Raw genomic sequence first — 12,937 nt, 5'->3', positions numbered from 1 at the left:
ATCATCCACCAACCACCAATCAACGTCTACAAACCGAATGCTAGCAGACGGGACACCCGGCTTTGACGGTTCACTTTGTGATGCGTGACGTCCTGCCTGCGAATCCCCTAAATGCGAGTGTTTCGGAGTGAGGTCGGGAATCGAACCCAGGGTAGACAGGTTCAAGGATAGGTGCGCTACCTGCTTGCGCCGCTACCTGTGGGACTCGTATTCACAGCAGGATTCCTTTATCCACAATAAACTCGGAACTTTGAATCACATTATAATACATAACGTCATTGTTGTCGTCTTTTTAAAAAAAGTTTAATTAATTAGTCACCTTCACGATGACGTCATGAACGAAAATTCTGGCTCGAACGTTCTGTTCAAATTGTAAAATCATTCCACGTTTGTTTGTTTGTTTGTTTAAATGAAGGAATCATCACGTGAACTCACGATCTCCAACCATAGGCGGATTGGAATCAGGGTAAGAGGTCGTCCCCGTGCAGCGCAGCGCAAGTTTGTCCTTTTTCGGTCTTTCCTTCGGACGGGGGACTCACTGAGCACGTGGGGGTGGGGCACCGTCTTGGTGGAGGCTCCGCCCACTAGCCGTGACGTCATCCCCGCGAGCTCCTATAAAGCACCGCCTGAGAGTCAACCTCACCCTGGGTACCCAGTGGGGTTCTCCACAGGCCAGGCGGGTTCCCGGGTTCCCGGGTGACGGTCGAAGGTCGAAGAAGGTAAAACCCGCGCGTTCGTGCCGTGTACTCGCGTGTCACGATACCCCGACCGTCTCCCAAAAACGTGACCTTTAACCCGTCTTCTTCATCCACAACCTGCACCTCCACCCGTTTCCTCCGGGGTATCGTTTTCCTCGTGCGATCAACAAGGGCGTGCCACCACCGACTGGGCTCGTGCCACCACCGACTGGGCTCGTGCGCGGCGCACTTCGCACCACCCGTGGATCATTGCCTTGAGCGCATTTAATTAATTAATTTACATAACGACACTCGACCTTTTAAAAAAATGTTTGCTGATTGTTTTGTAACGGTCTCTTTGGTGCGTAAATGATTGGTGAACTCCGGTGTGTTCAGTTACCAAGCAGCTAGCTAGCGCTTTCCAAGCCGGCCGTTCCTTAATGGTTTGGAATGGAATGCTTGCTTGAGTGCTTAAAGAACTTGGCGAATGCTGTACAAGAGACTTGGTAACTAAACACCCCCCCTCCTAGTTTAACGTCCATCCGAGGGACGACACACACACACACACACACACACACACACACACACACACACACACACACACACACACACACACACACACACACACACACACACACACACACACACACACACACACACACACACACACACACACACACACACACACACACACACCGATGAATCACCATACCTGTGAAGCACCGGGATGACAGTTTATACTTGGGTGGGATTCGAACCCAAGTGAGTGTATGTACCTCGACGTCATGCTGTCAGCCTCGGTTATAACCATTGAGGAGTACAAGTTGATCAACATGAGCTGGGAAAACGTCCGACTGTATGTGTGTGCCAAATGGTTGTAGTTCCTTGTGTTTTGAGAGCTCCAATGTGATGTGTCCCAGTTGGAACTTTTTAAGCAAACTGCAGTGTGTGAGATTGTTTGGTATGGCGTGCAATGGGTCTCAGTGTTTTCATGTGTTTAGTTCCTTCCTTTGTAAAAAAAATACCTGACCAGGATGAAGAACTCGAGAAGTAAAACAAAGTCGCTCGCACTATATCGCATTGTCATCACCAGCATGTTGATCAGAAAATTCTGAAAAACATCTTTGGTGCTTGAACAGTTGAGAAATCCAAGTGGAATTGTAAGAATGTTAATCGTTTGGGTTTTGTTGTGAATGTGGGTGGTTTGGAGCTGTATGATGTGCTCATGGGGGTGAACTGGGCAGATGATTGCCTCTATTATTATTATTATTATTATTATTATTATTATTATTATTATTTTTGTATTTTTATCCTCTCCGAAGGAGAGAGTTGCATTTGGGTTTGCTTGTAACTTGCAAAATCGAAGATTTTTTATTTTTATTTTTTCTAAAGTATTGTTACGGCTGTGGAAATTCGCAATACACCATAAAGGGTCCTTAGATCAGTTATGACGCTAAGTTTATGTGCAGATAGTTCCCCACCGTTGTTTAAAGGGATTTCGTGTGATTCTTTGAGATAGCCTTTTTTCTTTTCTATCGTTATTTTGAACAACCCTCCACGCAAGCAACAAGCCGCATTAAAATCCGTCGAACGAAAAAGGGAACCAAAAGAGTTCCCTTTTGGGCACGCGGATTTTTTTCCCACCTATTTTCCCCCGTGCTTGGTGTGAAGGAAAGGGGGAGGGCAGCTCGCCACCGATTGGTGGATGAACGGCGTGAGGCGGAGGGGTGAGGGAACGCCCCTTTCGGGAACCTTCTCAAAGGGAGGTGGAGCCAAAAACAGAGGAGCGAAGGGCAGAGCCCCACGCTGTACAAGGCGGACCGCACGCGGGGCTCGCTCTCTCTCTGTCGGGGTCGAGTGCTCCTTTCTCTTGGTGGCCAGGGTCGAGCTCGCTCTCTCTCTGTCTGGGTCGTCGATGTCACTCTCTCTCTCTGGTCCATGAGCTCTGTCAGGGTCGAGTGCTTCTCTCTCTTGATGGCCAGGGTCGAGCTCTCACTCTCTCTGTCTGGGTCGTCGATGCCGTTCTCTCTCTGTCTGGGTTGTCGACGTCGCTCTTTCTCTGGTCCTGAAGCCCCTTCTGCCCTTCAGTCCTTCCTTGTTGGTCATGGGTCGTGGAAGCACCAGCAGCAACGCCGGAGAGAGCTTGCTGACCACGCCAGGGGCCCGAGGTCAGGCGCAGCTACGCAAGGCCGTGGGGAGTCGATGTCGCGACCTGCCCACCGTCGTGCCACGAGGGCTCGGGTAAGACCCTTCAGTCTCACGGGACCCGTTCGGTCCTCCAGGTCCCGTGCCATAAAGGTTTACGAACCACGTCTACCTCCCTGCCTATGGGGAGGGTTTTTCTTTGCTTTTGTATGATTGCTGTGGCGCCGTGTCTCTTTAAGTAGACCTGTGTAAGTGACTGTACATTGCTCGTATTCGGTGGTAACGCTTTCTATTTGTTTCTTGTACATTGCATGACTGCCTTGCTTCTGAATATGTGTGTTGTAATAAATGTTCTTGTGCGAAATGTATCCCGTTCATCGTCTTTTTCCCTTTTGAAAGTGCCATCTTGAATCGCGGAATAAATTAGTAGTGGGTTTTGAACACCCAGGTAAAGAAGGGAATCTGATCCGTCGAGGTCTGCGATCACACCGCTCGGTTATCACTGTAGCACGGAACGGACCACTTAAGCGGTTCATGTCCTAGGCTGACCTGCAGCGAGGTACGATCGCCCGGTCAACTACTCTCGCAGGTGCTTCGGTAGGTCGAATTTGGCGAGCAACCCTATCCTGCGCATGTGGGCAATTGGCACGATCGTGGTGAGGTTAAACCCCACCTGTGACTGGCTCCTGGCGGTAGTTCCAGGAGGATCACGACTGAATTGTCCGTCCGGTGGGCGACGCGGTTGCGATTGGAGTTGCGCAATCGCTCCCACGCCAGGTGGGCCAGAATTAGTAACAGTATGTTGGTTCGTCCATTTTGTTATTCAGTGTGTTTATCTTTGTTTGTCTGTCTGCTGCCTACAGGTCACAATTTTATACCCACCTTCATGAAACTTCACCACATGGTGGAGTTTGTCATAAGCAAGAAGCCTCTTCTTTTTGAGGTCAAAACGTCAACAACTTAGGTGGTATTGTTGTGGAAATGGGCCCTTAGAGTTATTAAATATAGGATTAGCCCAGATCCCCCCTTAAATGCATGTTTAGCCAGGTTGTTTGGTAATCCGACATTACGTGTGTCGGGAGGTGTAGCAGGCTGTCCATTGTTCATACAGTGGTGGTATACCGAGAGGTGCCGTTCTTCTTCTTTCTCCTTCCCCCCCCCCCTAGGAACCAGCCCCCCGCCTAGCGCTCTGACGGATTCGGTCAATGAGACGTGTCAGCAACCGATTGGCGGAGAGCGGCTGCAGGCTCGAAAGATGGACCAGTCACATATCCCCAGAGGCGGTCCAGAAGAGCGAGCCCCAGGAAGGCAAGGGAGAAACTTCTAGTGTCGAGTCTGCGATCTGTTTTATGAGTGACTCGACGAGCTGTCGCTCCTTGGCCATGGACCCAGCGTGCGGGTGATCCAAAGGTTCATCCTGAACCCAACCACGGAGCCTCTACCTGTCTTTGCTCCCTGCACGGCTCGGCATGTCTTTCCATCCCATCGATTCGCCTGCAGAGCCCAACACCCAGATTTGACTGAGTCTGGTGAACAGGCCATGCCTGGATTTGTATACTGGACCTTGTGAGAAACCAGCTGGAACATACCATAGATCTTTCGCTTTTATGCCGCCGACCTTACGGGGACTGAATGCACCGTGTGAGCATTGTGGCAAAAGGAGTGCATGTCACCATCTTGCCATGCCACGCGGCGTGCGTTAGCAGTGCCGACAAAAAGGAGGCCGTCACCACCATCTTTCCACGCTGCATTCTCGAGCTTGGGCGCTCAAATCCGTTGACATCGGCTTCTCATGAAACGCACTCATGCCTTCGACACTTTTTTTCCTCACATCTATGAGGCACTACCAAGTACTCCATGTCTTGTCTGCATGTGGCCAGGCCTAAGGTTTATTTTGCTAGGGCCCCCTTCGAAACCCATATCCGTAGCTCCCTAGTTAAGAGTTGGTTATAGATTAATTATAACGTTCGTGAATGCTTTGCTTGTGTCGTGTTCCCCGATGTGTCCCCAATAAATCTGGCTGAGTTGTACAAAAGTTGCCGCCTTGAGTTTATTTGTGCCATGCTGAGGAACAATCCGCTCGATTTGTATTTAAAACCAAACGGGCTACGGACTGGCAGACTTCGCCTGGTCTCTGACAAACCCATTCTGTAGCCGGGGTCTATTTCCTCAACTGGTAAGGCCCAGGTGTACTTTGGTATTGCGATCCGAGGCGCGTGACCTGAGACCTGTGCTGAACTAGCTGGCGTTGTAACCCCGGAGACTGCAGTGCTCTTAAGTGATGCCGAATCTTCAACATTTGGCTGTCAAGAGTAGGGTGCAAATCCCGCCACCGTCTAATCCTCAACAGTATTTCTAAAATCCTCAACTTTCATTCGATTGACTTGAAGTTTGAAGAGTTGCATATTTGCTCAGTGAATTCAACCACCAATTATTTTTGAGGTCAAATTTGTTTTATGGATTTTGCAAGTATCGTGCTCTGCATGACATAGTCTTCTTTTATGTTTTGTTGTCTTTGTGTGTGTGTCTGTTTGTCCACACAGAACTTTCGTGTTTTTCTCCAACTGCTTTTCTGATTGAGATGTATTTTTCACTTTTGGTGCGACTTCTCATGTAGAATGTTTTAAATGATAATGTTGCGGTTCTAGCAACCATATGCATACAACAGACAGTTGTCCTGAGTTAGTTATGCCATTAACGTGCAGATAGATCCCTTCCTTTTGTTTAGAAGGAAAGCAAAGGAGTGCGTTGCGATGGCTTTTACTTAGGTTAATAAATCATTTTCTCCCCCTTTTATTTTATTTTCCCTTTTATTTGAACCAGGGTACCTTCATCTTGCTTGTTACCCTCGTTTCGCTGGCCACAGCATGACGAGCGCCTACCCAGAGACTAGTTTTCTGAGGCAGAATCCCGAGGATGGTTACGTAGCTGCGCCACCATTCACCTTCCTAAACCCAGACATGCGGTGTGGGCGGGCCTTACCAGTGTCTGGCCGAAATCCCACCCAGGAAGGCAGACCACATGAAGGCCCGATCCAATCGGGATGGACAATGACGTCGGCTCCACCCCGAACTCTGTGATCTATAAAGCACGGGACAATCCTCAGAGTTGAGTTGGATGCAAGGGGTTTTTGAGTGAGAAAGAAGGAAGGTTGTTGTGGATTTGAAAGGTCGAAGTGGTTGGTTTTTGAAAGGGAGAAGTCGGGGTTGGTTGGATGTAAAGGTGTTCCCACTGCTTGGTTCTGCCCACGTCTCACCTCGACGGCCTGACTACGTTTCCCATCCTCAGGACCTCGACAAGCCTCTGTCTGGTCCTGCTACTGCTGATCCCCGCCTTGGACTCTGCTCTTCTCCCTTTCGAGCTCCTTCGCGGACAATATCTCCACATGTGCGGCTGTGGACCAACTACACAACCTTTGTCGGATGCCGCACCATGGAGCATCCCTTTCCCAGAATGCTCGGGTACCCTAAACTGTGACCTCAACTCCCACTCTGGCTGCAGAAGACCTTTTCTTTTCATTGGGTTTATTTTTTCTGAGTGTGTGACGCCTGTCTGTTAGATAAGCCTGTTTTCGACCTATATTGTAATTGTTGCTTTTATTCGTCTGGTGTTAAGTCTGCACTGTCCGCTTTTGTAAATTGCTTGCATAATTGTAACACCACACCTCTCATCTTCCCCTTTGTAACACACCCAATAAACCCTTTTTCCTGTGTCGCATGCTTTTCCTCGCCTATTGTAAATAAATGATTGTAGAAATGTTCCTAGCTCGTCTTTGTCTTTTCCTCCATTGGTCCAGCATGGTTCGGATCTAAGTTTTTAGCTGGGTTTTTATTCCCAATAATCCATTCCTTCGAGCTGGTACGTCCTTGGCAGTGCCGCTCGACTGCATCCGATCCGGAAAGGTAGTTGGTAGAGTGATCCGGTTCGGGCAAGGCGTATCGAGGGCGTGGTTCCCCGGTAGTTGAAACCGTGTGGTGAATTGGGTAACTTTGTTCTCGCAGGAGGACCCTACGCCATGCAGATGAGGTTTTGGCGTCCACGGTCGGTTAAGCGACCTGCCCCGTCGTGGAATTATCCGTTAGCGACTGCCTACAATTCCAGGGAGTTTGGTGGAAAACGATTTAAATTCCCCCACCTTGCGGTCGTTCTCTCTACCAGACCCTGGCCCGCAACAATAATTATAACGTCATTAGTCCTTTGGTGTGGCAGCCTTGTTCGAAAAGCTTTGGACCTCTACCTCTGATACCGCACCAAAGTAAAAATTGAAACTTGGCACCCTGCAAGTACTCATGGGGAATGAGGGTCTGCAATCTCTGATTGCTCTTTTTCTTGGTTGGTCTTGCTTTGCTCCTTTAAAAAAAAAAAAAAAAATTCTACGCGCACGCGCACGCGCACGCGCACACATACACATACACACGTACACATACATCTGCCTGATGTGTTGGGGCAGTGGTTAGGGCAGCGGCTTATGATCCAAAAGGTCCTGAGTTCAAGCCCCGTTGGGCCACTGAATTGATACACCAGGGGGTTGACTCAGCCTGTCATCCTTCCGAGGTTGGCAAAATGAGTACCAGTATACTGGGCCGGTGTATACCCCAGTTAAAATAGGTGTACCATATCCCTGTGTCGTAAGAGGTGACCAGGGTTGTCAGGAAGGGCATCCGGCGTAAAACATGTGCCAAATCACTATGCGGATCATACGGATGATCCGCTGTGGCGACCCCTAACGGGAGCAGCCGAAAGAAGTAGAAGAAGAAGATGTGTATGTGTATATGTATATGTATATGTATATATATATATATATATATATATATATATATATATATATATATATATATATATATATATATATATATATATACACACACACACACACACACACACACACACACACACACACACACACACACACACACACACACACACACACACACACACACACACACACACACACACACACACACACACACACACACACACACACACACACACACACACACACACACACACACACACACACACACACACACACACACACACACACACACACACACACACACACACACACACACACACACACACACACACACACACACACACACACACACACACACACACACACACACACACACACACACACACACACACACACACACACACACACACACACACACATCTTCATATAAACATCTGGTTTTCCTCCCTTTTAGTTTAGTGTTTAACCACAGTAGTGACTGTTGAAAAAGGTAATCACACGTGTTTGTGGTTTATAATAGTTTTTACTTCTGGTAGAGGTGCTCCATGAAATTCCACGAAAATATCTTTATACAAGTTGGCACAGTGTTTATTCAAGGAGGAAACACCCCTTGATGAGGGGCGATTATTATTTGGATTAATATGCTATTATCATTGTTACTTTTGTTGTTAGAAGCTATCTTGGAGAAACGCCATAAGCTATCCATCTTTCCGATAGTTCATGGACCGGTGTTTGTGGGTTTGTTTGTTTGTCCCGCTACTCTGACAGTTCTGGGCTAATTACATCCAGACTTGCTACAGAGGATTTGCATGACCCAACTTTATGTATGGGGGTGTTTTTATCTTTGCCGGTGGTCTTTTGGGAGGTGAATTTTCTGTGTCGTGTAGCGCCGCCTCCAGGTGGTGGAGGGTTTTGCAAGTCACCACCATTTGCAGTACAGTATTCCTGGCCCCACGTTTTCCAGTGCAGTGAGGCGTTTTTAATTATAAGCCGAAGGTATGTTTTTGTTTCATACACGTAACCCACTTTTTTTTGTACGTTTATTGCCTATACACAGCCCTAATAAAGGTGTGCATCAGAAGAGCGTGTTGCATGCACGGAAAAGATCACCTGTCGGGCAGGTACTCTGCTTGTGCACCTTAATATGGATCTCGCCTTTGGTGGAAAACCCCCTTGGGGAGGGGGGCAAATTAAGTTGCTACAACCTGTAATGTGGCCTTTCGTCCTGTCGAGCCAGACACCAAATTGTGTATTTTAATCTGATCATGTTTTATTACATTGTGCCCTCCAGTAGGTGAGTTATCCCTGCTCTAAATTCCAGAGGGATTTGCTTCATCAGTACAGGACCACTGATAAATGATGTGGGCCCCAAAGTTTTCAATAACTTTGTTCAATATGAATACGATGTGAACGGACAGGGTTTGATTTGGGTCTTTTATTTACTTGTGTTTTCTGAATGCTGTAATAATACCATCTGTCTTTGTAAGATAATCACCATAAACAACATTCATTGCATTTCAAAAAGGTGTGACATTTGCTGAATGGACTCTTGTATGAGTTGGTTGAGCATTGATTTTTGAATACGATCTTCGAAATGACTTCCATTTGTTTGTGGATAAGGAAAACTGGGATGAATCTGAGGTCAAAATTTGCATCTAATTTTATGTTGGAGTCTTCTTTCCATTCATGCAAAGGTCAAATCGAATACATTTAAAATGTAACTGCCAAACACCCCAACAGGAAACTGGCCACAAGATTATCGAGCAGCATGTGGGGTGGTGGAAATTCTTGTGGTGTCTGCAACAAGGTGGTTTACCATGCAGAGGAAGTGCAGTGTGAGGGGAGCTACTACCACCGGAGCTGCTTTCGCTGCAGTGAGTCCTTGTCTTGGTTTATTTCCCCCATGTTACCTTGAAGATGTGTTTGACGTTTGACCGTTAAACTCATTTTCTTGGTAATAACACTGGAAACCTCTATGCCTAGCTCCATTTGAATTTTGAGCAAGAAGTGGAAATGCTGCAGGTTTTTATTTATTTTTTCTTTCTTTCTTTCTTTGTCTCCTTGCATTGGAGGGGACAAAGTCTTCATCATGCAAATGCCTGTCCAGCCCCCTTCTCCACTTCCAGCAACAAAGCTTGGAGGTTGGATAACTGAGTAAATGATCTAAGGGAAAATGAGGGCAAATAATTTGAAAGTACATCCGATCTGTGGGGGATTGAATGAGGTTGTCATTGCATTCTACAGGTAGGCAAGGTGATTCTTCATACATGCCATGTAGAGGCCAATTAAGTTTATCATGGTGAACCCTCCCTGATCATTCTGCTGAAGAAGCATGGTGGTGGACAATGTGGAGTTGTCTACCACCCCAACAACAACACAAAATAACCTGTGGTGAAACAACCCAATGGTGATCTGTTGTTAATGGGCCTGATTACTTTGGCCTGAATATGGTACAGGAGGAGGAGCACCACCCTCCTATGTGAGAACAGTAATCTATCCTGAGTCTATAACCTGGGCTTTTGCTTTCAAAGGAGTCCCAGCTGGCTCAGTGTAATTTGCTGCTTCTGAAGAGGCCAAGCTTCCTTGGAGGCCTTTCCATCAATTATGGTGATGCAACGCTTCCAAAAGCAACCTTGATGTAAGCAGGGTAATAAATGCAGATGAGTGCTTGTTCCGAGTAATAGTTTTATTCATCCATCAAATAAATGGGCACATCCATGAGAAAATAAAATATAAACCTCCAACTTGTATCAATGCAGTTTGTAACATAGTTCCTGCTTTTAAAGAGGAAGCTAAGTTTCCTGGATGCCTTTCTCGCAATGCTTGCGATTCAAGGCTTTCAAAAAAGAAACCTAGATTTGTGTTGAAGTCCATGGTTTTCAACACTGGACCTATTGACAGTCACCAAAACCAGGGACCATCCTCCCCCTCCCCACTATTTACAGGGTATTATATGTGACCCCTCAATATCTTCTGGAAATCATTACCTTTTCCTTTTTTTTTTGTCTTTGTCCATGAAACAAACTAACAATCGAAGTCGCTCCTTCCTCGTTATCCTTATCTTTTTAAGTCCCACATCTCATTTGTCTTTTCTGTCTCTTGTCTCCCATTTTACCTCCTTCACTCTCGCTGTAAATAATCTTTTAAAATCCAAGACGTTTCTTCTCCCTTTACTCTCACCTGGAAATTGTATTTCTCTGATGCGGCAACTTCTTCCTCACTTCCTTTCATTCCTGGATAGCTTTTAAACTTCCTTCCTTACTTGTGCTATTTTATAACCATATAATTAAACCTTCTCAAGCCCACCCCTTCTTTTGCAAGTTGTGGTTCCTCTTTTTTTTTTTTTTTTTTTTTTTTTTTTCTCTCCACCCACTTTATTTATTTTTAAGTGGTGAAGTCGCTTTAATATTTGGGTCTGTCCTTTTTCTTTCGTTTCTAGACTTTGCCTATTTCATTTTAAAAATGTCAAACTGAACGTCGTCCGTTGTCGTCATCATTCTCCAGTTTTACATTTGTGTTCTTTTGGCCTCTTGTGCTTGAGCTTGTTCCTTTCCTCTCCAACCTCAAACCCCCCTCCCCCACACACATGAAAAGACCAGGGCCATTGCAGCCAACTCAATGCTGTCTCTCGCTACTTTATTTCAAAGAGGGAGAAAAATGGTGGAAATTCCTTGTCTATGCAGGTTATAAAGTTTGTCTCATTGCTGGCAAAAAAAAAACTTGCAAGTGCAGCAATTGGTGTCAGGCCAGTTAAGTCTTGTGAGGTTGCACATATAATGAAAACGTGGATGAAACTTAACTTATGAACATGCTTTGCTAATTAGCTTGACTCCATGCTTGTTTGTTCAGTATTCTCATCTCAATCTCACAGATTACCTTATAAAATAGGTCGTGATGTCAGTCCGATCGTCGGTTACCTTTTCGCTATTTTTGCTGCTACGACTTTTTCACCCAGCTGCTTGTTCTGAAACTTCACACATTAATACAAGGCAGAAGCTTGCACAATCGCTCGGGCTTTGACTTTTTTTTTCCAATTGTGGATCGGGGTGGGTTCACCAAATCTTAAGTTTTGGTTCCACAAGATCAAGTCAGTGTGGGTTCAAATCTCAGTTCAAATTTTCCTTTCTTTTTCGAATTTGGGCCCATGGGCCTCCAAATCTTCTGAGGATTTCCTCTATTCCCCAGATTTTGGATTCAGCTGAGGTCTGAATTACAACTTTGAGATGACCGTCGGCCCACTCGGGCCTATTTATTTTTCTTTATCAAATGCTGCCAATTTTGCAAATTTTCCAAAAACAAAATGTGTGAACCACTTAACATTACAAACCATTTTGTTTATATTTAAGTGATTGAAATAAGCTTTGGTTTCCCCTTGGTTGAGCCACATCCTGCAGATGGGGACAAACTGACCTTTGACACTCCCATTGTGTGTTGCAGTGGTGTGCAGAAAGAGCCTGGACAGCACAACCATTGCCACACACGAATCGGAAATCTACTGTAAATCGTGCTATTCACGAAAGTATGGACCCAAAGGCTATGGATTTGGAGGGGGAAGTGGAGGCTTGAGTATGGATGCTGGAGCGCATCTTGGTATAACACAACCTCAGTAAGTATAGGATGTGTGAGCTTCAATCTGATAGCAAAGCTTTTACTTGATGAATTCAAGTCAAATATTCATTGCAAGGTGGAGGAGGTAGGTTGGTCTTTGATGGGATTAAAAAGTATCCCCCAACATTTGAAGATCCTTTGTGAGGAAACTTTAATTCGCATGGTTGAGTGCTTCATTATGCAGTTTTCAGCTGGTGCAGTGACTCATTTCTTAGTGCTGCGTGACTTTCCTAAAACTATTGGAATGGAAGTTTGGAAATACTTGGTTTTGATGCGCTTTCTTTTTTTTTATGCCTCTGCAGCCTAAGGCTGGAAACATTAAGTTTTTAGGTTGTCTGTCCGTTATTTTTATTTCATTTTATTTTTATTTTTATTTTTTTACCAATGAGGCTCATTGTATTGGTAGGCATTGCTGTCTGTGCTGTTGCTGATTTATTCACCAGTAAGCGATGAAACCGGTCCGGCAGCTGAAGGAGTGTGTAGCATTGGGATTCTCATGTGTGTACGATTTGTGAATGTCTTTTTGCTGTGGAGGAACTCCAGGAAGGGGTTGAAACAGCAAAGTGCTTACCTTGTGTTGGCCTTCTTGGGTTGCTTTATGCAGCTTCATTGACTAGAGGAGTGTGGGAGGTGTGAATTGTTTATATAATCCTTGCCACCCGGGTTTAGTTGATTAGGTGAGAGGTGTGCGTGCGTGCACGATTACCAGACATTTAAATACAAATAAACCTCCTGTGGAAGTCGTTGAAGT

General features: G+C 45.8%; 1 protein-coding gene across 1 annotated transcript in view; it reads left to right on the top strand.

Moving 5' to 3' along the window:
* Positions 1 to 577: 577 nt before the first annotated feature.
* LOC147035111 (cysteine and glycine-rich protein 2-like) overlaps positions 578 to 12,937 on the top strand; it is a 35,181-nt gene continuing 22,821 nt past the window's right edge. The window contains exons 1-3 of the mRNA XM_085893751.1: positions 578 to 719; positions 9,319 to 9,452; positions 12,016 to 12,184. Coding sequence (XP_085749877.1) covers positions 9,347 to 9,452; positions 12,016 to 12,184 — 275 coding nt within the window. The 5' untranslated portion in view covers positions 578 to 719; positions 9,319 to 9,346. The remainder of the gene's footprint in view (positions 720 to 9,318; positions 9,453 to 12,015; positions 12,185 to 12,937) is intronic.

Source organism: Eptatretus burgeri, chromosome 1 (assembly GCF_056783735.1).
Source record: "Eptatretus burgeri isolate ZD-2024b chromosome 1, Ebu_testis_v1, whole genome shotgun sequence".
In the NCBI taxonomy this organism is placed as follows: Eukaryota; Metazoa; Chordata; class Myxini; order Myxiniformes; family Myxinidae; genus Eptatretus; species Eptatretus burgeri.
This window is presented reverse-complemented; position numbering and strand designations above follow the sequence as displayed.